Genomic DNA, 24,721 nt, shown 5'->3' on the forward strand with positions numbered 1-24,721 from the left:
CATCCCTCAGATTCATTGCTCATCAATGGATATCAGTCCACTACTTTTATTTCCTAATATTGTTCTTCATAAGGTTGCAAGTCAAATTTCAATAATTTAAAAAAAAAAATAATCTCCTCAAGAAGCATATTGCTAAATATAATTAGATTAAACTAATTAGAAAACGTAAGAAATGCTTGATTTAAAGAACAGAGCAAGAGAACACCAATAATCTTCAAAAAAAAAAAAAGGAGATGAAACTGAACGAAAAAAAGTCCCTCAAAAAGATCTATTCATCAAAGCTATTCAGGCCTATCAACTTTTAAGATCAAATAGAACTTCACCATTGGGATATTAAATTGATCAATGTAAAAAATTTTATTTTATTAAAGAAATTTTTTTAAAATGAAACTTTTTTAATCAATAAATGAAAGAAAACCCAGAAAAGGGTAAGCATGGGGCATCTATCAGAAACGGTATTATCATCAACATAATCAGGCTACTTTTAACATGAAAAATATCCATCATTTAGATGCAAAAATAAAATCTTACTTAGAATTTGCCAAAAAAAAGGAGAAAATCTGCAGAAGAAAAAAAAATCCCTCGGAATTGGATAGTCCTCAATGGAAATAAATTGGTCCACTATTAATTTATTTCTTCGGATTAATTCCTCATAGGGATAAGCAATAAATGCCCAAGAAAAACAAACAAAAACACAACATTGTTGATAAAGAAAATGATATTTATCCCATAATCAACGCATCTGAAAATTTCTGGAAAAAAAAAAAGAAGAAGAGGAAACAGGTGATGGCAACTGAGAATGCTACAATAAGGGTTTGGGAAATAAAAGATTAGGGCTTTTGGTTGCTTTAATAGAATAAGATGATAAGTTCAAATTGCCTAATTTGTCCTCAATATATAATCAAATTACAATCAGCCATGGCATGATGTATTTGGCTGGGCTTAGGTGGATGGAAGCCATTGTTAGCCTTTTCTAGCCCAACAAAACCTGGTTAGCATAGAAATTTTGGTACCAACCAAAGAAAAGCTTAAGGTAGGCAGCAAATGTTAGACCAATTAGTCCAAGTTGGACTCAATCCATATGATACTCATGGCTAATTTAGCAACGTTTTTAAAAAGTGTTTTTGAAAGTACTGTGAAAAAATATTTTGAGAACAAAATTTGATAGACATCAAAACTACCAAAAATAATTCCTACAAAAATAATTTTAAACTGTAGCAAAGAGTGGTAGTAGGGTTGAGTCCACAGGGATTAGATATCGTAATCAACTTTTGTATTCATTTATGAACAGAATATTCGTCGAGTCAAGTGTCGTGACAAAAGTCGTGCCCATGACTCCAAATGTACCTGCGAAAAATAAACAATTAAATCGGGAGAGTTTGAGAATATTTAAGAAAGTAAATAATTTAGTCAACTTAAACAAACGATTGACTACTATTAAAAATAAATGTAAACTGGAAATAAATTAAGACTTTTGTAAACAGATAAAATAAGCCTTAGCCTTAGACTCGATAAATTTCGTATCAAGAATCGATCCTTGAAAATTTATCTTCTCTTCCAAACGTTAAGTTGGTTATAGCAGCGTCCTATCCACCAATTCTTCCTCTTGTAGCTGGCTCCAGTATGACTTGCAAACCAACCCTTACCGATTATCTAACCGAGATACACGTGCTCCCGATTCAAGATCCTGGTGTAACATCTCGATTTTGGGCTTAGTCAGAACAGTGGTTTCGGGACCACAAATACGATGAGGAAAATTTAATTTTTATTATATTTTTATGGTCTACAATTTCGCGAAATGATTTTGTGAAAATTTCGTTTGAAAATTTCGACGTTTGGGCACTCAATTTAGTAAAAAGGACTAAATTGTAAAAAGTGCAAAAGTTGAGTTTTACATGTTAGAGGTGTCTAATTGTCATGAAATTTTAAATGGAAGGTGCTTAAATGATAATTAAACCATTGTATAACTTGTTGGACAAAAATGGCCTTGGTTGGGTCAAATTTGAAAGAATAGTAAAAAAGACATTTTGGTCATTTAGGGGTAAAATGAATTAAAAGACAAATTTTAAACTCCAAATGTGTACCTTTCTTCTTGTTACAACAGAATGTACCAATAGCAGCCATGGTTAGGGTTTGGTCAAGCTTCCAAGCTTAATAATCAAGGAAATTGTGATTTGGGCTTAAATCAAGAAAATACAATGTTATGGGCTAGAATGGTAAATTGCCATTTCTGGATCCGTGGTAAGTTCACGTGATTTAATAAGCCTATTATTCATGATATTATTGATATACATGAAATATAATTTGTTATAATTGTATTGAATTTGATGTTAATAGAAATTTGATGGGATATGATATTTAAAAGAAATTGGTGATTACCGAGAATATGAGATCTTGCATATGTTGCAATAAAGGTTGTCCCTAAAGGATAATCTTTTGATCTAATTATGAAAAGGAAATGTACGCCTTGTGTGTACAATGTGAAAAGTGGTAGCTTCGGCTACCTGATCAGTGAAAAGTGGTAGCTTCGGCTACCTGATTAGTGAAAAGTGGTAGCTCCAGCTACCTGATCAGTGAATAGTGATAGCTTCGGCTATCGAATGTGAAAAGGGATAGTTTTGGCTATCAAATGTAAAAAGGGATAGCTTCGGCTATCAAATTTGGAAAGGAAAGGTATACTTTGTGTATACTATTTGAAAATGTTAGGTATACTTTGTGTATACCATTTGAAAAAGAAATGTATACTTTGTGTATACCATTTGAAAAGGTTAGGTATACTTTGTGTATACCATATGAAAAAGGGAAGGTATACTTTGTGTATATCATATGAAAAGGAAAGTGATACTTTGTGTGTACCACTCGGAAAGAAACGTACACCTCGAGTGTACAACTGGAAAAGGAAAGGTCTATCGGAAATTCAACGGGTATCATAATGAATGATGCGATGAAAGTCCCGAGATGGACGTGGTGATAAAGGTAAAGTTAATTGATATGCTATGGATATGTATAGGTACGTACATTATACTCATAAGTGATGCCTTATTGAAATGTGATAAATGATGAGTAAGCGAATTCAGGCATATATATGTGTATACATGATAAACAAGTGAAAAGATTTGAAAGATGAATCATCCTCATGCTTATGATTATGAATTGTGTTCATGTTAACTTACATTGTGTAATTAAATATGAGATTTATGAAATAAGGAGTCCATGATCAATGTGACAATGGAATTATGATAGCTATTGTGATTTTTGCACCGAAACAATGTTGAACAACAACAGTAGCCTGAATTTGAAAAATCACCATAAATGGTGGAAGTCGAATTAGAGGCTGAATAATATATGAAATTAAATCTTAATGAGTCTATTTTCACATAAAAGAAACGGTGTAAGCAAAAGAATTTTATATTATGAGATACTTGAATTCTTGTGAAGTAGAGTCAGAATGAGTTTGAAATCCCCTGTTCTGACTTGGGAAAATCACTAGAAATTATACAAAAATAATTATGAGTTAGAAATCATATGAATAAAATCCTTAATGTGTCTACTTTCAGGAGAAAATATGGGAACTTTATCTGAGTCTCGTACTATTAGATAAATAAATTTTAGTGAAAAAAAGTAGAAGCTGTCGAACTGCAAAACAAGGGAGAATTTGAATAATAAACTGTACTTATTGGCTGGACCAAAAATTCTAAAAATTTTATGCTGGAAAGATATATGAGTCTAGTTTCTGGGAAAATTTACGGATATTAATTTAGAGTTCTATAACTCCAGATATAAATGATTTAGTGACTGTGACTCAAGAAAGCAGCTTAACTAGAACATGTGTAAATGTACAATTTGGTTAGTTTTACTATAGAAAGCGTGTTAGTAAATTGCTTATTATTATTTCATGCGAGCTTACTAAGCGTAAAGCTTACGCCCTCATTTTCATTTCTTTTAGTGTTGTTAGGTTAGTTCAGGGTTGGAGATCGTTGGAGGCAGCATCACACTATCAAGCCAACACCTTGAGAGTATAAACACATATGCTAGAATTATCAAGTGAGTGGCATGTATATGGATCTAGTTTTATAACATATGTTATTATAATTTGGCCAAATATATTGGTCTTTAGTGAGCTAATGATTCTGACTTATAAATCTAGCTATTCATGTTATGTCTGATATTGGTGATGTGCATATGCTTGTATGCTATGATGTTATGTGTTGTTGTAAGAATGCCATGCTTGTGTCTTGATTGTAAATATATAATTACTCAAATATGCCATGTCAATTGCTATGCAAATGTATAGGTGTATGTAGGTAATTAAGGGTGACAATTGGCTTAGAAAATAGCCTTGAAATTGTCCACACGAATAGATACACGGGCGTGTGACTAGGCCATGTGTGACACACGGCTTAAGCACACGGGCGTGTGCCTTGGCCGTGTGACCCTAACTTGTTCATGACCAAATGGACAAAGAGCTCCATGGGCATAGAACACGGGCGTATCCCAAACTACACGGACGTGTGTGACCACACGGCCCAATCCACACGGGCGTGTGACTCTCCGAAGTAAGAAAATTAGTTAAGTTGCCCATAGATTTTCAAAGTTCTTGGTTTACTCCAAAACCACCCCAATGTATGTTATAGGCTTCGAAGGCCTGTATAAGGGATGATGTGTATCTGTTTAAGATGTTTCAATTTTGGACAAAATTTTGTGGCCCGGTTTTGCGTGTTGTGATTGTTTAAGTCTGGTAACGCCTCGAACTCTGTCCCGACGTTGGATACGGGTGAGGGGTCTTACATATGGCATCCTTGCGTTCTGAAGAACTCAACTCGAATTAATGACCTCAACCGCATGGGTCGTTTAAATTCGATCACTTCTTTCTTGATTTGTTCTCAGAGATCTGAATACAGCACGACCGACTCGTTTCTCCAACTGTCAGCTAACATGACTTCAACCCAACATGCACTTTTTGACTTGTAATCAAGTTAACCTTAAGGGATGAGTTGTCAATCCCGATACTTAGGAAAAGAATAAATACCAATTGGACAGATTTTAGCATGAATTCATATCTCGCGATTCCCGACCGGAAAGAACACCAGCCTAAAGCTAAGATGAAATTTAGTTAAGCATGCAATTAATCATGCTTTGTATGTTTAGAAAGGTAGGTTGATGATAATTGAAAATTTTGGGGAATGAAAAGGACTTGGAAGGCAATTAGCCCAATTTTATAAAAGCAAGCAAAATTCAAATGAAAATGGTAGTAGCTCACGTCAACTTGAAAGAAAAGGGAAGAATAATTCTATTCCAATTTAAAGTAGGAATACAGAATTAATGGATGATTTCCTAAGAACATAAAGCCTTTATTTATATACATGAGGTTTACTAAATTTAGCCTAAACTAATTTAATATAAAATCAAAAATAAAATAAAAATAAATAAAATAAAATAAGATTTTCCTATTTTTGGTTTTTACAAAGTCAAAATATTTGATATGTCATTGGCTTCCTCCACCTTTTTGATTTGGCCCCATTTCAATGATTATCTTTCAAATTGGCCCTTTTTAGCTTGTTTTTGACTAATTGCATCCCTGACAAGATTAAATCATAAAGCACTTAATTAGCAGGGTTCAGTTCAAAAATAAACCAAATTAAACACAAAAAAATGCAAATTAATATGTTTATCAAATCCCCCTACTTAGCTCATGCTTGTCCTCAAGCATATTGTTCCTTCAAACATTAGAATTCATTCTATAATTTATTAAAAATTGAGCCTCTTTTCCGCATCCTCAATCAATGCAAACAACATAGGAAAAAATAAATGAATATCCAGAATATATCGTTTGATCAACAAGTGTTATAGAATTGAAATATGTGGACTAAACAATTTCATCAAATTGAGTTTGAATCTAATAATTTGTAAGGCATTGTTAATTGACTAAGCATTAGTAAAAAATTTTAGACATAGTCAAACCTTTTTATGCGAACTAGGATGACAACTCAACTACCCTATCCCAGTTACTTAGTTCAAACAGTCTTTATTATTATTCTTTTATCAACATTTATTTATTTAACTTTTAAAGGCTCGGTTAGCGGAATGTTTGTAAGTTACCGACTTGTCACTAGAACTTTTTTACACGAGATAAGATGACAACCCAAGCACCTTGACAACCCAAGCACCTTACCCCGATTACTAAATTCGGTCACATTTTCAAAAATTCACTCATAACTTGAGCCTTAAATTTTTTTATTTTATTAATTTATTTATGCACAAGAAAATATTTTTCCAAAAATCAATTTATACGAAAAATCTAGCTACATATATCAACCTTAAAACACAAATGTCGACTAATCTATACACTTGAACATTTAAAATAAAAAATTTACCCAATTGTCCAAATTGACTAAGTGTGAGATTAAAGGCTCAATGTCAAATAAACTATCGAATGAATTCAACGTAAGATTGAACACATACAAAAGAGAGACATGCAGCAAAAATCATGCATATTTACTTACCAATTCAACCCCCTACTTAATTTATGCTTGTCCTCAAGCATGTGTTATATGAAATAAAGGACAGTAACTTAAGCAACAAGCAAAGAGAAAGGTTAAGAATACTCCCCATGTGTTTCTAATGATGTTGTCAGCGTTGGGAAATAATTGTTAGCATTTAGCACGGTGCGCCCACGCCACCATCATTATCCGACTTTTGGAAAAATTCATAACCTTCATTTCGTTCTTGAAAATAGCAAATTCATTGGATTAAATAAAAATTTAATTATTTACACCCTAAATGTAACGCCTCAATTTTCGGGAATTCTGTGAATGTTGGCAAAATTTCATGCTTTAATTTTGTCATTTGTGAGTGAAATTATGAAATAGGACCTATGTGAAAATTTTGAAAATGCTATAGGCTAAATTGAAGTGGCCAAATAAATAGGAGTGCAAAATAGGAGGATTTGCATGACAAACCTCCCATTTTACATGAAGTGGCCAGCCATCATGTTGTTGTAGACAAAATGTGCACTTGATATCCATAATTTATGGTACAAATTGATACAAATTGATAATGGGTTAGGTAAATGTTCCATGATAATGAGTTAGGTAAATGTTTCATGATAATGGATTAGGTAAATGTTCCATGATTGAAATTTCATGTCTTTTGTATTAAAGAATTAAATGGATGAAATATGAAATTTTATTAAAAGAAAAAGGCATGAAAAGAACAAAGTTTTGTCCATCTTTGTTCATCATAGCCTAAAGTTAGAGAAGAGAAAGGAGAGGAGAAAGCTCTTGAATGTTTGGTCACTTGGGGAAGAAAATTGAAGGTAAGTTCATGGTAGTTTGCTTCTATCTTGATGTTCATGAGTTCTTCTTGATTCTACCTTAACTCTTGAAGCATATTTTGGTTTTTGGTTGTGTTGTGAGCATTTGGTCATGAATTAAAATGAGGGAAATGGTTGTTGTTTCATGTTCTTTTGATGAAAAATGGAAGATATGTGAAGTTGAGCCAAACAAATGAGCATGCATGTGCTTAGATGCTAAGGGGAAAAATCGGCTAATATGTTGTGCTTTAAAATGATGAAATGGAGATTATACTTAAGTAAAATCATAGATATGTGATGATTGATTGGTGATATACATGTTTAAAAAAAAAACATGCATGCAAGTTATGTGTGAAAGAGTGATTTGGTAATAAATCTGCTTGGGACAGCGGCAGTAACGTGACTTTGGAAAATCACCATAAATTGTGGGAGATGAGTTAGATGCTGCATAAATTATGTAATTAAAGCATAATGAGTCTAGTTTCAAATGGAATAAACGAGAACATATTTTGAATTCTTTACAATGAGAAATTTGATTCGTAATGAAGAGTGGTCAGGTTAGTCAAACAGTGAAACATGCGAAACTTTGAGAAAAATCTGGTATTGATTGGCGAAACCAAAAAATTTGAAAATTTTATGGATATAAGATATATGAGTCTATTTTTAGGGAAAATTAACGGCACTTGATTTGGAGTTTCGTAGCTCCAGTTATAAATGATTTAGTGACTGTTGCTCAGGAAGACAGCTTGCAGTGAAATTATGATTATGTGGTAAACATTGACAAAAATTTGTTAATGAGTTGCTTATTGATTTCTTATAAGCTTACTATGATCTGTAGGTGTGGTTGGCCGAATATTGTAAGGGGTTAATAAGTAGTTTGTATTTGAATAGTTAGATTAACGTGTTATTAATCCAATTGTAGGTGGTTCGTGTGTGGATCTCGTCAGTATATCGTCGCAAACAGGTGTGTAACTAACACCCTCTTTCTTAGTCTGGATCGGCAAAAGTCGAAAAGCCGAAATGCCGAAAACCGGTATTTTGTAGATTTGCGAGTGTGCGAATGCTCGTGAGGTAAATCGATTAATGTTTTTGGTAAATTGCAAAATTTGGACTGCAAAATTTGGACTGCAAAGTGTATGATTTCTGTGCCCTCGATATTTTTGGGCTTAATGGGCCAAAATTGGAATGATGGGCCAACGGGCCCAATTCGGTAAGAACACTCGGTACGTGATTCTGTTAGTACGTGAAAAGTACGAATATGCATGAAAAACCCTAAAATAGATAAATTACTGAAATACCTTTAAAAGTAGAAAATTTACAGTTTTACCCCTAGTAGATAAATTACCAAAATACCCCTAGGGTTAAATTGACCTAAATGCATGTTTGATTGTTGTTATTTACTGCATGCCATGTTGTTATTATCTGATGCATGGGATTGGGATATTGACGGAGGAAGTACTGAAAGTGGCTTGTCCACGTACTGGAGGCTTTGCCTCAATTTACTGTTAACTGAGCAGCAAGGCTGCAACTGTGGAGTGTTGGGTTGGGTGGGTTGAGCTATTCCCCACATGAAGTGTAGGGTTGGTACGGGTGGAGTGTAGTGGTTGGTGGGTTGAGTAGTCTCCCCAAATGGGTTTGCATATGTTATTGATGTTGCATGTATTTTGAAATGGGCCTATGGGCCATACTGTTATCTGAATAAGGGGCTAAGGCCCAGTTTATTGTAATATGAAAAGGGCTCTGGTCCAGTACCACTGTTACCTAAATGGGCTTAGGCCCAATAGGCTTAGCTGACTTGGGTTTTGAATGGGTTTTCCTTACACACTGAGTTTCCCCAAACTCACCCCTTTTATTTTCATCCACGTAGGTAATCCCCAACCATAGTGGGCTTGGAGCTGTGAGGGAATTCGGAGTGGCCACCCGTTCTGAAAGTTTGATTTTCTTCTGGTGAACTGGACATCCTTTTTTTTTATGTTTGAAGTTTTGGGTTTTTAAATGTAATAAGGCCGCTTAATTATTTTTGATGGTGTTAATATGTGTTACTAAGATAAGTATTACTTATTTTAACTGTTGAAGTTGGAAAGCTTTAGGGCGCGTTTTCAAAAACAACAATTGATTTCAAAATGTCACAATGACAAGCAAAGCTTCCGCAATGAAAGTATTTTCCAAAATTAATCACTTTTCCTAAAAAAGACTTAATCAAATCGATTTCCTAGAAATATACATGACGTTAAGGTGTGGCAATGGCGGTGTGCATGTCTAGGATTGGATCTGAAGGGAGCTTGGTACTTAAGCAGTCCGATGGACTCACCTCCTCTTTTCCGGTTTCCTACCTGGTGCACAACTTCCATCCACTTTAACCTATAATCATCTTTTAAAACACTAAGTAAGTTTTTCTGGATCAATAATATAAAATGTTTTGAATGCTTCGATGTGGCATGTCGGATCCGACCATAACGTCTGGGTCGGGTTTGGGGTGCTACACTAAATCTTACTAAAACTTAAAATTTAACAAATGAAAATAATTTTAGTTTGCCTCCCAAAAAGAGCTTTTGTTTAATGTTGTTAGTTCGATGACCATAAATGTTATTCGTTTGGCTCATTGAAAATTAATTTTTCCATCTTGTGCACTTGGATGTTCTTGTAGAAAAGTTTCAACCTTTGCCCACTATCCTTGAAGCCCTTCCCAGATTCCCCTATCATTAGTGGATTGAGGTGTCTTTGAGCTTCTCCGTTCAAGTTTGCATTATTCTCTGTCAGAATCCTTGTATGTTCTAAAAATGGTTTCAGATCTAATTTCGAGGCTTTCATGACAACTTCACATATTGGTTTTTGAATTATCGATAATTCCTCTTAATTAACATCAAGATCTACATTCCTGCAAGGTACGATTTGTAACTTATCATTGGGATGTGCCATATCCTCATAAACACTAAACCTAACCACTTTACCGTCAAATTCCATAGTGAGTGTTCCACTCCAAACATTAATTTTTGTTCACACGGTACTCAAGAATGGTCTCCCAAGAAGTATCTCAGACGAATTAGTCGAGTCGTCATCCTCCATGTCGATAATGTGGAAGTCTGCAGGAAATATTAGCTTGTTTACCTTAACAAGAACATCCTCCAGCACTCCTTCTGGATGCACTACGGATCTATCTGCAAGCTGAATAATCACACATGTTTCCTTTAAAGGACCCGCGTTAAGTAGTTTATAAATTGACAAAAGGCATAACATTAATTGATGCGCCTAAGTCACATGTTGTTTTTTTAATACCGACACTACCTATTTTACAATATATGAAAAACATATATTGGTCCTTACATTTGGGCAGTATTTTCCGTTACAAAACGTCGGAGACATTTTCTCCGACACTTACCTTTTCATTACCCATAAGTTTCCTTTTACTTTTGCATAACTCTTTTAGAAATTTTGTGTATCGTGGGATCTGCTTAATCGCATTGAGAAGAGGTATGTTGATTTCCACCTTTTGGAACGTGTCGAGGATCTCCTTCTTGTCTCACTCCTTCTTGCATTGGACAAGTCTTCTAAGAAACGGAGGTGGTACTGCAAATAACTTTTGTGGTGCTAACTCTATTAGAGCCTCTGTGTCAAGTTTCTTCTCATTTCGACCAGAGTAGTAGGCACGACTCGTGCCATGTATGGGCTCCAAAACCTTTCCGCTCCTTAATGTTATAGCACTTACATTGTGTCGAGGATTTAGCTCAGTTTGGGACGACAACTTACCTTAGGACTCCAAACGGCTAACCGTGAGCACAAGCTTGCTCACTTGCTTATTTAACTCCTGCAAATGCATTTCAGCTTTTAGCTGAAACTTCTCAATACTATTAGCTAGCCTTTCCACTATGGTTTCCAAAGATGACTTTGGGGGTGATATCTGTTGATTCTGTGACGGCCTTTGTTGGAACGGTTGATTGAACTGTGGATTCGACCCATAACTAAGATTTGGGTGATCTTTTCACCCCATATTATACGAGTTCGACTAGGGGTCATACCGCCTTTGAGGCGGTCCTAGAAAGTTCCCGACAGAATTTGCTTGTTCCGTCGAATCCTCATGTAAAATCGGACATGAATCCATCGGATGGCCTGGCTTAGCGCAAATTTCACACAACCGCACTGGGCTCGTCTTATCTGTAAGAAAAGTTTGAACAACATTAGTTAGCATATCAATTTTATCTTCTAAAGATAAAGAACTTAACTCATAAACCCGTCTTGTAGGTTTTGTGATCGATCGAAATTGTTGAGAGTTAGCAGCCTTTGTTGAAATCAACTCTCTCGCTCTTTGGGGCGTCATATTAACTAGTGCCCCTCCACTTGCAGCATTTATCATCTTCATTTTCATCGGGAGTAATCCATCATAGAAATACTGCAAGAGTGACTATTCAATCAGTCCATATTGTGGGCAACTTGTGCACAACTTTTTATATCGCTCCCAGTAATCATAGAGCAGTTCAGCGTCTTTTTGACATATTCCCACAATGCCCCTCCTTAGTTTGGCTGCTCGAGCTACAGGGAAGAACCTGTCAAGAAACAAACAAGACATGTCAGACCACGTGTTGACAGATCTCGGTGGTAAATAAAATAATCACTCTCTAGCAGAGTCGGCTAGTGAGAAAGGAAAAGCACAAAGTTTGATTTGGTCTCCCGTTACTCCCTGAGGCTTCATGCTTGTGCACACCATATGGAATTTTTTAAGGCGGGTGTGCGGATTCTCGTTTTGTAATCCACGGAAAGTGGGTAGTAAATGGATCAAACCAGACTTCAATTCAAACGGCGTTCCTCCTGTCGAATAGGTTAAAAACAAGGGTTGTTGTTCATCCGGTGCCACAGCGAGTTGGCGTATCATCTGTTCAGCCATCTCGTTTGTTTCGTCAAACGAGAAAATTTCTTCACTATATGATATAGTTTCGAATCCGAGATTTGGCCGTTTACCTCATCGAATGACTTCTTTCATCAGTTGTCAGGCCAATTTCTCAATTTCTGGTTCAAATTCTAAAGTTCCCGGTTCTGATCTGGTCATAAGGAAAACAAACAGAAATTAAAGGAATATCTCCAATCCTCGGTAACGGTGCCAAAATTTGATGGGCGCCGAAACCACCAAAAATAATTCCTACAAAAATAACTCTAAATTGTAGCAAAGAGTGGTAGTAGGGTCGAGCCCACAAGGATTGGATATCGCAACTTTTATGTCCACTTATGAACAAAATATTCGTCGCGTCAAGCGTCGTGTCAAGAGTTGTGCTCACGACTCTAAACGTACCTGCGAAAAATTAACAATTAAATCGGGGGGGGTTTGAGAATATTTAAGAAAGTAAATAATCTAGTCAACTTAAATAAATGATTGGCTACTATTAAAAATAAATGTAAACTGGAAATAAATTAAGACTTGTGTAAGCAGATAAAATAAGCCTTAGCCTTAGACTCGGTAAATTTCGTATCAAGAATCGATCCTTCAAAATTTATCTTTTCCTCCAAACGAGAAGTTGGTTATAGCAATTAAGAACATCCTAACAACCAATTCTTCCTATCGTGGCTGGTTCTGGTATGACCGACAAACTAACCCTTACCGATTATCTAATCGAGATACACGCGTTCCCGGTTCAAGATTCTGGCAACCTTGCGTTCCGAAGAATCCAACTCGAATTAACGGCTTCAACCGCGTGGGTTGTTTAAATTCGATCACTTCTTCCTTGATTTGTTCTTAGAGATCTGAATACAGCACGGCTGACTCGTTTCTCCAACTGTCAGCTAACACGACTCCAACCCAACGTGCACTTTTTGACTTGTAATCAAGTTAACCTTAAGGGATGAGTTGTCAATCCCGATACTTAGGAAAAGAATGAATACCAATTGGACAGATTTTAACGCGAATTCGTATCTCACGATTCCCGACCGGAAAGAACATCGGCCTAAAGCTTAGATGAAATTTAGTTAAGCATGCAATTAATCATGCTTTGTATGTTTAGAAAGGTCGGTCGATGATAATTGAGGAATTTGGGGAATGAAAAGGACTTGAAAGGCAATTAACCCAAATTTATAAAAGCAAGCAAAATTCTTATGAAAATGACAATAACTCACGCCAACTTGAAAGAAAAGGGAAAAATAATTATATTCCAATTTGCAGTAGGAATACAAAATTAATAGATGATTTCCTAAGAACATAAAGCCTTTATTTATGTATATGGGATTTACTAAATTTAGCCTAAACTAATTTAATATAAAATCAAAAATAAAATAAAATAAAAATAAAAATAAATAAAATAAGATTTTCTTATTTTTGGTTTTTACAAAGTTAAAATATTTGATGTGTCCTTAGCTTCCTCCACCTTTTTAATTTGTCCCCATTTTAATGATTATCTTTCAAATTGACCCTTTTTAGCTTGTTTTTGACTAATTGCATCTTTGACAAGATTAAATCATAAAAGCACTTAATTAGCAAGGTTTAGTTAAAAAATAAACCAAATTAAACACAAAAAAATATGCAAATTAACATGTTTATCAAGAAAACTTTTGAAAAATTTGGTTTAAGATTTGAGTGTTTAGTGTTACTGTTAAAAAGTAATTTTAAAAAATAAAATATCTATTTTAGACATGTTATTATTAAGTAACAAATATACATTTAAATAATATTAAAAATATTATTATATTTTAATAAAAATTAAAAGAATTATTATAACTTGCCGTTAATATTTAGATATAAGAAATATAAATTTTAAATATTTTTAAGCAATAAATATTAATTATTTATAAAATTTAATTAGAATATATAAACTATATTTTAAATATTAAAATATAACCATTAAATATTTGTAATTAGATATTAGCACATTTTTATTATTTTAAAAAATATTTTTTATTTTTAATTAATAATTTTCACATATTTATAATTAAGCACCAATAAAAAAACATACTTTATTCTATTTGCTTTTAAAAAACTAATTCAGCCAAAATCAATTTATTTTATTCTATTTGCTTTTAAAAAACTAATTCAGCCAAAATCAATTTATTATATTCTATTTATTTTTAAAATACTTTTAAACTCAAAATACATATTTTTTAAAGCAATACTAAACAAGTACTTATATTTTACTTATATTTTATTCTACAAAAATATGCGTGTTTGTAAACACTGGCAGGCTGCTGCTCTCATTTGTGCTTGTTAGCTCAATTGAAAAAAGAATCACCCCATGGGATCAAAGAGCAAGAATCTGGTTCTGGGTTTTGTTGTCTTAGCTGTATTCTTGATTTCAGGTGTAAAATCTTGGACTGGTGAGATTCACGGTAGAGTAGTCTGTGATGTTTGCGCTGATTCTTCCATTGGTCCTGAAGATCATATTTTAGAAGGTTGCTCTCTCTCTCTCTCTCTCTTGTTTTTCCTCCGTTCCTTTTTCCATTTATAATTTTGAATTGCAGTTGTTTGATTGGTTAAATTATGTTTCTTTAGCTGAAATTCGAATTGGTTTTTTTTTTTTGGTTGGAATTATAGTTCTTCCAATTTTGTCGGTGACAATGTTTGCTCCTTTTTTTTGGTTAATTATTGGTTTTGACATTGTTGAGCTTGCCTATACAACTTCATGGATGGGTTCAATTTATAATTCTTTTTTTTATTTAATGAGGGTTCAATTTATACTTGGATTGAGAAAAGAAATACTCAAAAAATTTACCTTTTGAGGGTTTGATAAGATCACTGTGTCTTGCAATTTGCCTATTTGAGTGCTTTCCCTGTGATTTACTTTGCTTCACTAAATTGCTTCTATGGTTGATGCTTACTCAATACTTTTACCTGTGTCTAATTGAGTTGCAAACAGCTATTATAGTGTGTTAGAAAGGGTCTCTGGGTTGACTGCGCTATTGTCTGAATGAATCCTTTTTGTGTAGGATGCATCCTCCAAAAGTCTGTGTAAGGAATTCTCTTATAGGCTTAAATTGTTGAATAGTGGGACTGGGATATATTCATGATCTTTGGTTTCATTTTCTTTCTTCTGTGGTTGAGATGGCTGACAAGTAAGCTTTCTTTGTTTAAGATGGAGTTCGTTTTAGAGAAAAAAATCACTGGATCTGCTCGTGAGAGCTTAGAATACTTTGATATCATATAGAATTTACTCAAAGGTTGTAAAATGAACTGTATCTTTATTATGAAAATGAGAGGTATTTATAAAGTAATAGCTCAACAAATATATATACATTGTAATCTCAGCAATAAAGAAGATAAAAGAGATAGCTAACAGTAATTCAAAACATAATAGAGATAGCTAAGCCAATTCAAAATACTAATAGAGATGGCTAAGTCCAGTTCAAAATACCTAATAAAATAACAGATAAATATCTAAAAAATTAAAAACCACTAAGAATAGCTGCATCACGTGAACGGTCAATAAGGACAGATATGGTTTGAATGTTGTAGAAATGCAACAACAATTTCACCAACTAATCTTTGGTCGGAACAATTCTTTTTTTGCTTGTTGAAGTAATTGGCAAAAGAATGGATGCTTGGTGTATGGTGTTTTATAAATAAATCCTTTGTTCATTTCTGTGTTTGATAAAGCTATTTGTCATTGATATATCTGTTCTCAATGATGAAGGTCAAACATTAGTGATGGTAGGATATTGTTTTAATCTTTCAAGCTGTACTATGGCATTGATGTTTTAAGGGGCATAATTAGATTCATTCATCTCAGTATAACCATACAAAATAGGGGGTTTTTCTGTAGAAGCCTTAATTAATCTTTTAAACCGAGCCTTGAAGTATATGAATCATGCATGAAAATTTTATCTTATATTTATGTGAAACAAATGTGTTGGTGTAGGTGCTGAGGTTGCTGTACTTTGTATTACAAAATCTGGTGAAGTAGTAAATTACCAGGCTTTCACAAACGCCAAGGGGATATACACCGTGGCCGAAACAATGCCTGAGAGTGACCGTTGGAATACATGCTTGGCACGACCGATCAGTAGTTTCCATGATCACTGCAACCATCTTGGGGATCGCAGCACCGGTATCAAGTTCACCTATAGTCGCCCATCAGGTCATTTCCACACTGTCAGACCATTTGTATATCAACCCTCTACTGCCCCATTCTACTGCACCGAAACTCTTAGTGAATAAGTATACTTTAGAAGCAATCATGAATGTCTTACACAGATGCAAACAAGAATGTTCTAATTTATAAATACCGAAAAAAAGTGCATGTTTCTTGTGGTTCACCTTGTTCTATCTTGTGGTCTACCTGAGACAAGCAATTAATAAAGAAATTGTAAGTACCTTTGTTGTAAGATGATATGAGGGCCATTTCTTTTCGCATGTAAGCTTTCTTCATGATTACAATTATTGTTCATTTGAACTGTTTTAGGTGGCATATGAGTTCTTCATCAACTTATTGTTTTGTCAATGAAGAATCTAATGATTTCTCGACTTTTTTAGGAGTTGTTAGGAACAGTGGTGAGTTATCTCAAAGTCAAACAAGTTTATTACAAATTTCATTGGTTTTTGGATTAAAACTTTGGTTGATGGATAATATAAACAAGGAACAGTGTCATCCATCATTCGAAGAAAGTTTGAGCGCCTCCATTTTTGCTATATCATATATATTTTAAAAATACCATTAACTTAAAAAGTTTGATGAAATTTATCACCTTTATTGTCAAGTTGGAAAGATGAAACATATTATCTTAGATATTATTGATATATATATCTATAAACAATCTAACAAAATAAAGTTTGTCCGAAAATATATATAACAAAAGAAAACGATCCTACGATAAACTTTCTTAATTCTTTTGATAATATAAAAACATAGTGAAAAGTTCATCCCCTACTTAATGAAAATGCCCAGTGTAATCACAAAATTATCGAAAACTTCTATCAGAGCCAGGTTTCGATCCTGGGACCTGTGGGTTATGGGCCCACCACGCTTCCGCTGCGCCACTCTGATTTGTTGATTCATAATTTACGTTTTTAGTTTTTCAAGATCAAGTAAAGTAATAAATTAGTTCTTATTTCACAACAAAAAACCAAAGAAAGGGAAAGAAAAATCAGAACTTCGAAGAAAAAGGAAAATGAGAAGACGACCTGGAATCGGAGGGCTCCAAACGGCTGCAGCTGCTAGGGTTTGTTTCGAATTTCAATTTAATCTTAATAATGATATTCAAATGAATCCCACAATTGCAACCAATCAAATCTACTCGTAATTATTTGCGTGTGGGTTTTTCTTTTTCTTTTTTTAATTTCAGGATCAATATCGAGCGTTGGGAGAAAATGTAGCCAAGTTAAGAACCGACCTTATGAAAGAGCAGCTTGCTACTTTTCGATCTCAACTCGAAGAATTCGCTCGAAAACACAAGGTAAACAAAAGTTCTTTGTCAATTTTTTTTCATTAATTTCAATTATTTTAGTTTTACTAATTTCTATATCTATTTTTCGCAGAATGATATTCGTAAAAACCCGTCTTTTAGGTCTCAATTTCACGAAATGTGTGCAAAAGTAGGAGTGGATCCTTTGGCTTCAAATAAGGGATTTTGGGCTGAGCTTTTAGGAATCGGTGATTTCTATTACGAACTTGGTTGGTATTGAAAATCATCCATTTTTTAGAAAGAAAAGTAATTGGAAAATTCCCTTTTGTTGTTAATTTTTAAAATTTTCTTTCCTGTAGTTTAAACTGATTTTACCTTATGATCCTTTATGCTTTTCTTTGTGTGTGTGTGTTTTGTATGCTTTATCCATTTTTGTTTCGAAGTTTTATAATTGTGAATTTATTAGATTATGTATAGTTCGCCTGCAAACTACTACTATGCTTTTTCAGCATGATACACAAGACCATGAGCTGTAAAATCTGTATTTTTAGAGGATTTTTATAAACTCAGTACTCTCTATTTCAAAGACTTGGTAGAGTGCTTATAATTTGGTTTTGATTATTGGCTAGACAGGAGTTCAAATTGTTGAGATTTGCTTGGCAACTAGGCCTCTTAATGGAGGTTTGATTGACCTGCAGGAACTCTGCAAATTGCTTCGTCAGAAACGAAAACATGATCGTGAGGCTGTATCCGAAGATGATTGTTTGCGTGCTATAAGTAAGCTGAAGGTATGGTAGTACAAAGCTAGTTCATGGTTGTTTTATACTGATTACTGAATGAGTTTGCCAGCATTCTCTTTTCAACTCTTAGGGTAAGTGAGATGAAGAGCATGAGAAAAGCTGATCAATTTTCCTTTGTTTTGGGTTACATTTTTTTTCAAATCATTGTTGAATAGTAGTTCCATTATTGCTGCTTGCTGGTCTGAAATCTGCATGGTCTGTAATGGAGTTATCTTGTACAACTTATTTTAGTTTTTGTGATGCCAATTTTAAATGCATGTACTGCTTGATTTCTCCAGACATTAGGTAGTGGATTTGAGGTGATTTCTGCTGGAAAGAAAAAGCTTGTTCGGTCTGTTCCAACTGAATTGAATAAAGATCATAATCAAATTCTGGAGCTGGCACAGGTTAGTGATACTTCTATTATGGTATGACAAACACCCATGCAAATAATTGCTTAGTCAATGTTCTGCTTGTTTCTCTTTCAGGCTCAAGGCTATGTGACCGTTGATGAGGTAGAGAGACGGCTTTCATGGACACATGGACGTGCTATTGATGCCCTTGATACCTTATTAGAGGTAAGTTCTTGCAGCAATAGGCATGTTTTATCATCATACTGTGACTTTAATTTATGGGGTTAACAAAACTCCTGTTGGTTGATGCAGGAAGGTCTTGCCATGATTGATGATGGTCACAGAGATGGGAAACGCTGTTATTGGTTCCCCTGTGTATCCTCCATCTCCTCATTCGGGGCTGACAATTAACATTAGTCTGTTTTTTCCTTCATCCTTTCTCTTTTTTCAAATTCAAGTATGTTGCAAGTTTCGAATTGTTTATGTTTGAATTTCTGGCAGAATTTTATAAATGGTAACTCAACCTGCCAAATGTTATTATGTCTTCCAAGTGTTTATTAATAACACTATGTTCTTGCAGCTGAAGCCCATTATTATACATACATCAAAGCTTGAACTCCACAAAAATAAATCATTGAAATATGTCATTTGAATGTTTGCTTATAGTTTTCATGTTACAGAAGTGGGAAAAAATTCAATGAACTGTAACTTGAGATTGAGCTTCATCCATCTCTTCTATCCATTCAGCACCAGGCTCACTCCAAGACCTGGGTCTCACCTCAAGCTTGAAAAATATAATCATCTCTAGTGCCTCAAAAACCTTGTTTTTGTCTAGAAACTCATTGCAGACTCCGCTCACGATGCAGTAGTTGCTATTATATGGAGGCCTATGGTGAGCCGAATGTTGAGACCGGGAGACTAGTACGCCGGCATCTTGTAGTGCCACCACCAGTGGTGGGAGCCTGCTCTTGGTGCCATGAGACCAGGCATGAAATTGTTGGCTGAACATGATGCAACCAGCACAAACGGTGACAAATCCTTGAATAACAGGGTCATTGCAAAGAATTTCTATAGGAAGCACTGTGAGAGTTATGCTACGAGCCAATGCATGTAAGTTGTTAGCAAACTGGCGCCTGGTGATAGTCCAGGGCCATTTGTGGTGCCCCTGGAATCCTTCAATTTGTGAACCAAAAATCGGAGTCGTTGCATCACCATAATTGTCGATGCCCCAATGGTAAACCCCAGACAAAAGGTCAGCTAAAACATACCCAACATAGCCTGCTACTATAGGTTCGAACCACATGTGTGTATCAGCTGCACCCGTTACAGTCTTGGCTAGGGAAAAGAAAAGCGTGGTGCAACCACTGGCCACCCATGCTCGGTGAGACCATGTTGATTGTAAACTTGGATCATTGGACAAGGGAGGGCCAACACTAGGGATAATGGGAGTGATAGAGTCTGGTTTTGTCTCAAGCCGTGGCTCGATAACCAACTGGTTCTGACTGGACTTAGGCTTGGTTGTGGTGGTAGTTGCCGAACATGTCAAACGTGCAACAAGGTGCAGCCGTGGGCTAGTAGGAATATGAGTTAGAGACCTCGACGGGCACCTATGTTGTTTTAAGATAGACATTGAAAAGGTTTTGCCCAAGAAAAACTAAAAGTTGATTGCAATGAAAGAGCAATATTTAAAAAGGCAAAGAGCATGAAATAGTGGCTATGGAGTAAAGGCCATGATCCAAATGAGACTGTGCCATAGAATCGACGTTGTGGTGTGCAGTGAGGGTGCGTGGGGATATTGAAGTCGCTAATGTCTTCCACATAAACATGTGCTCACAATTTGTTTCAACTGCTTGCCTTTAGAATAAGTGAATCTCCGTCACACAAGTGGATTAAAACGTCGTCGCTTTCATTTTTCTTCAGCAATAGCAAGTTGTGTTTCGATTATATTCAAGTTTTATGATACGTAAAAGATGAATCAATTGAATTCTTGGGCTAAGGATTGAGACGCAATATTTTAAAAAAAAAAATTATCAGTAAACTACTATAATGAACGTAATTTTTAAAAAATAATAATTAAATATTTTTTTATGCGTCTATATATTAATTGATTAATTGAGTTGGTATTATTCATCAACTAGGTTTTAACTTAGGAAATTATCAAATATTCAATTATTTATAAATATCAAATGTAACTTTGATTTAACGTGTAATTCTATTCACGAGCTCTAATTTTGTGAATTTTATACATAAAATTTTGATTTGATTTAATTCTTACAAACTAATCATACAATTTTGATATATCATCATTTTATGTTTGTATATTGCATACATAAATAATTATATTTATCCAATAAAAATTTAAACTTATATATTTATTTCTTTAAATATGTATAATTAAATCAAAATTAAAGTTTTAGGTATACATTTGAACCTTAGTCAAAATTTCATGTATACAATTATACCATATCAAAGTTCATGTATGAAATTATATATTAAATCAAAATTCATGTATAATTTTAAGATTTATTTCGTAAATGACAGAGATTTAAGGTTAAAATATAACAATCTTCTATGTTTAAATTTTATCATTTTAATTAATATCTTATTATGTAAATCATTTATAAATATATTTATTAGATAAAAGATATTTCACCATTAATTGAATTCATGGGCTAACCATAGAGATTAGAAACGCAATACTTGCGGTTGTAACGGGGATAATAATGGATTGTCCTTTTTGGTTTTTCTTGTTCTTTTTGTTTACATTTGAAACTTCAATTGAAGCTTCCAAGTAGGCCAAAGATAGGGGTAAACATAAGAATATTGAAGTATCGTCAAGCATATTCTCAATATATAAATATCATCAAGCATATTCATTCTGTGAGATGCCAACTTTACAATATTATAATATTTTACATGAAAACTTGAAATAATAAAGCTTGAATATTAAATATTAAAAATTATAATTTTTTAGAGTCAAATCAGTCCGTGTTTTTTTTTAAATTTTTTTATGTTTTAAATATAAAAATTTTAATTTTTTTTAAAAATAATATTACTTTTTTTATAAAGCAATAGTATTTAATCATTATCAAATTAAGTTAATGTTTACTTGATTCGTGATATTAATTTAATCAATGATTTAATATATAGAATAAATATATTTTAATTAAAACTCATTTTAGTTTAATTATACATATTTTTGAAGAAAATTAAAGGTGTTGTAATCATGACATATATCTCTTAAAATAAATTCTAAAATATAAATAACAGAGGCCTATGTCACCTTTCTAATTCTTGCTTTTGTTGTTTTTTTTTTTACTATACCTTAATTGAGACACAAGTCACATTTAGAACTTAATTTTTTAGAATTTAAAAACTTCATTGTACTAAATAAATTTTCAAATCATATTGAATTTTTATTAAAAAAATTATAAATACAATTACAAAAACAAAACCAAATTCTTTTGTTAGGGTTAATGTTTTTGGGGGCGATGTGTGAATTTACTCTTGTATTTCATTATAATTTCATAATTTTTGAAGGAATTTTAAGTACAAATTTATTTTATAAAATGATATTTTTTATCTAATTTAAAGGTGGATTTGGATGAACGATGCGTTAATTGTGATTAGTGTAAAAACAGTGGTGGCAATGAGATTAAATATTATAGCGTAAGACAAAATGTAAGCTAAACACACTGTACCGCACTCAATCGTCCATCCAAACCAACCCTAAGAATATCAAACTCCAAAATACTCCTCGAAAACAGGGGCATGGTGAGGCAGATTTTTTTTGAAGGTGTGGTTCTAAATATTATTTGTTCCACCTATTGCACCAAATGTATAAAAATGTCATTCTACCGTTATATATAACTATCAAAATAGTATAAATGTAAAATTGTATCATAAAATTAAGGTTTATATATCAAAAAAGTCCTCATAAAATGATTAAAAAAATTAATTAAACTCCTAAAAAAACAACATCCAATTGAATCATTCGAATTATGAATTGCACTCAATTAAGCTCATGATATATATTTTTTCTTTAAAGCCTTCTCATATTGAAAGTGATGACATTGCTATTGATATGAAAAATGATTATGTGAATTATTTTACAAATTCTTAATTAATTTTTTTAAAATTTCTTAATTATGAGGAGTTTTTTAGCATTCAATCATAAAATCATTGAGATATTAAAAAAATTATAAATTTTATAGAAAAATAATAAAAATACAAAAAAAAGTATTATCGATGTAATAAACATTATAACAAATGTTTAAAAAATTAAAGATTAAAATTATAGAAAAGTTATGAAATACTGTAAAAAAAAGTTGTAGAAAATTTTATAGATATTATTAAAATAATAAAAAATTATAAAATTTAACAAAAACTATTTAAAAAAGTAAAAAAAAAACTATAGAATTATTTTTGTTATTTTTCAAGTCAAGAGATTTTCATTTTGGTATAAGAAATGGAGAGCTTGAAGTGTGATGATGATAGAACTTGTATAAGGTGCCGGGTGAGGAGTTTTAATATTGATGAGTTTAGTTCTTGGTAGCTTAAGGTGAATAATGGATAATAATTTTGGTTGAGGAATAGTGATGTGATAAAAGTTTATAAGGATAGACTGAGATATGGTGTATTACAATGTAGAATAAAACACAAAGGAGTAGTAAATTTTTTTATTTTTTTTATAACTATTTTCTATATTTCTTATAAATTTTTTTACAATTTTCTATAAGTTTCTAAATTTTTGTATTTAAATCCTTAATTTTTTTTTTCTATTTTTATAATATTTTAATAAATTTTAATCATTTCTAATAACTTTTCAATCATTTTTAAAATTATTCAATAATTGTTAATAACATTTAAATAATATTTAATGTTTTTATAATACTTATTATGATTTTTAATAATTTGTATAATTTTAAAAAATATTAGAATTTTTAAAATATTTTTTATGTCAATCACCATGTCATTACTTAATGGCCCATCAAGAATTTTGACGGAAAGCTATATTTTAAAAGGGTCAAGCATAATAAATTTTAAACATTTAATTTTACCATTTCAACTAAAGATTAATTTGAATTTGACAAACTTTTAATAAATACATATGTTACATGAATTTTTCACCCACGTTATGAGTTTGTTATAATCTAATACTATTATAATATGCTTGATTGAGTTGATGTAACTATCAGTCGGGTCCCAATTCAATTTATGAAATTATCAAAAGTTCATTCATTTTACAAAGCAACAAATTATTATGTTAGGGGTATTCATGCCGTTTTATATTTTGATAAATTTAGAAAGTACGCATACATTATGAGAATAATAAAACATTATAATTTTTATAATCTCAATTTTATCATTTCAACTAAAGTTATATTTAGTTTTATATCAATTTTTTAATAAAATTTATACATAAATTTTTTTCACTCAAAGTGTGAGTGTGCCGTAATCTAGTGACTATTAAACGAGTAATATTACCATTTTGCTTTTTATATAATGTATTTATTGTATAAAATTGTGTATTATATATTCCTTTAAAAAAAATAGAGGAGGGCAAAGTAGCATAATCCACGAGATATATGTATTCAATATCCATAAAATGTGATAGTGGTTTTTAAGATTCCACACTTATAGTAAGGGTCGATAAGAATGGATGTATTCGATGTTCATGAAAGCGATAATGATTTTCAAGATTACACATATATAATGAGGCGGTGCGGATGACAAAGCAGAAAATATCAATTGTAAAGTAGTGATTGATTTAACAATATATTCTCTCACCCGACTCCCTCACCATTTTACTTACTCCATTGACATTTTTCCTAATTATATTCTCAATTAATATAATCTAAATAATTATAATTAAAATCAAACACCGTAATATATATAATTGGATTAAACCAAAAAAAAATTGTAAAAACTTAAAACTAATTTTAAATATTGAGTTGTACGTAATT

At 32.7% G+C, this 24,721-nt stretch overlaps 3 protein-coding genes and 3 non-coding genes across 6 annotated transcripts; 2 read left to right on the forward strand and 4 right to left on the reverse strand.

Moving 5' to 3' along the window:
- Positions 1-77, reverse strand: LOC121207110 (small nucleolar RNA R21). Its single transcript, XR_005902269.1, has one exon. It is a non-coding gene; the product is annotated as a small nucleolar RNA R21 (small nucleolar RNA).
- A 499-nt stretch (positions 78-576) lies between these two features.
- LOC121207121 (small nucleolar RNA R21) lies at positions 577-661 on the reverse strand. Its single transcript, XR_005902271.1, has one exon. It is a non-coding gene; the product is annotated as a small nucleolar RNA R21 (small nucleolar RNA).
- Positions 662-14,407: 13,746 nt separating this feature from the next.
- On the forward strand, positions 14,408-16,634 carry LOC107916669 (uncharacterized). Its single transcript, XM_016845997.2, has 2 exons — positions 14,408-14,677; positions 16,141-16,634. Exons 1-2 carry the CDS (start codon positions 14,521-14,523, stop codon positions 16,437-16,439), a joined length of 456 nt encoding a protein of 151 aa, XP_016701486.1. The 5' UTR covers positions 14,408-14,520; the 3' UTR covers positions 16,440-16,634.
- A 559-nt stretch (positions 16,635-17,193) lies between these two features.
- Positions 17,194-17,265, reverse strand: TRNAM-CAU (transfer RNA methionine (anticodon CAU)). The gene has a single exon. It is a non-coding gene; the product is annotated as a tRNA-Met (tRNA).
- A 39-nt stretch (positions 17,266-17,304) lies between these two features.
- On the forward strand, positions 17,305-19,334 carry LOC107916747 (vacuolar protein sorting-associated protein 22 homolog 1). The gene is made up of 7 exons (XM_016846114.2): positions 17,305-17,440; positions 17,564-17,674; positions 17,757-17,892; positions 18,257-18,411; positions 18,702-18,809; positions 18,891-18,980; positions 19,068-19,334. Exons 1-7 carry the CDS (start codon positions 17,390-17,392, stop codon positions 19,164-19,166), a joined length of 750 nt encoding a protein of 249 aa, XP_016701603.2. The 5' UTR covers positions 17,305-17,389; the 3' UTR covers positions 19,167-19,334.
- A 48-nt stretch (positions 19,335-19,382) lies between these two features.
- Positions 19,383-20,385, reverse strand: LOC107916746 (fatty acid desaturase 4, chloroplastic). Its single transcript, XM_016846113.2, has one exon. It carries the CDS (start codon positions 20,383-20,385, stop codon positions 19,450-19,452), a length of 936 nt encoding a protein of 311 aa, XP_016701602.2. The 3' UTR covers positions 19,383-19,449.
- Between the last annotated feature and the right edge of the window lie 4,336 nt (positions 20,386-24,721).

This window comes from Gossypium hirsutum, chromosome A01 (assembly GCF_007990345.1).
Source record: "Gossypium hirsutum isolate 1008001.06 chromosome A01, Gossypium_hirsutum_v2.1, whole genome shotgun sequence".
Lineage (NCBI taxonomy): Eukaryota > Viridiplantae > Streptophyta > Magnoliopsida > Malvales > Malvaceae > Gossypium > Gossypium hirsutum.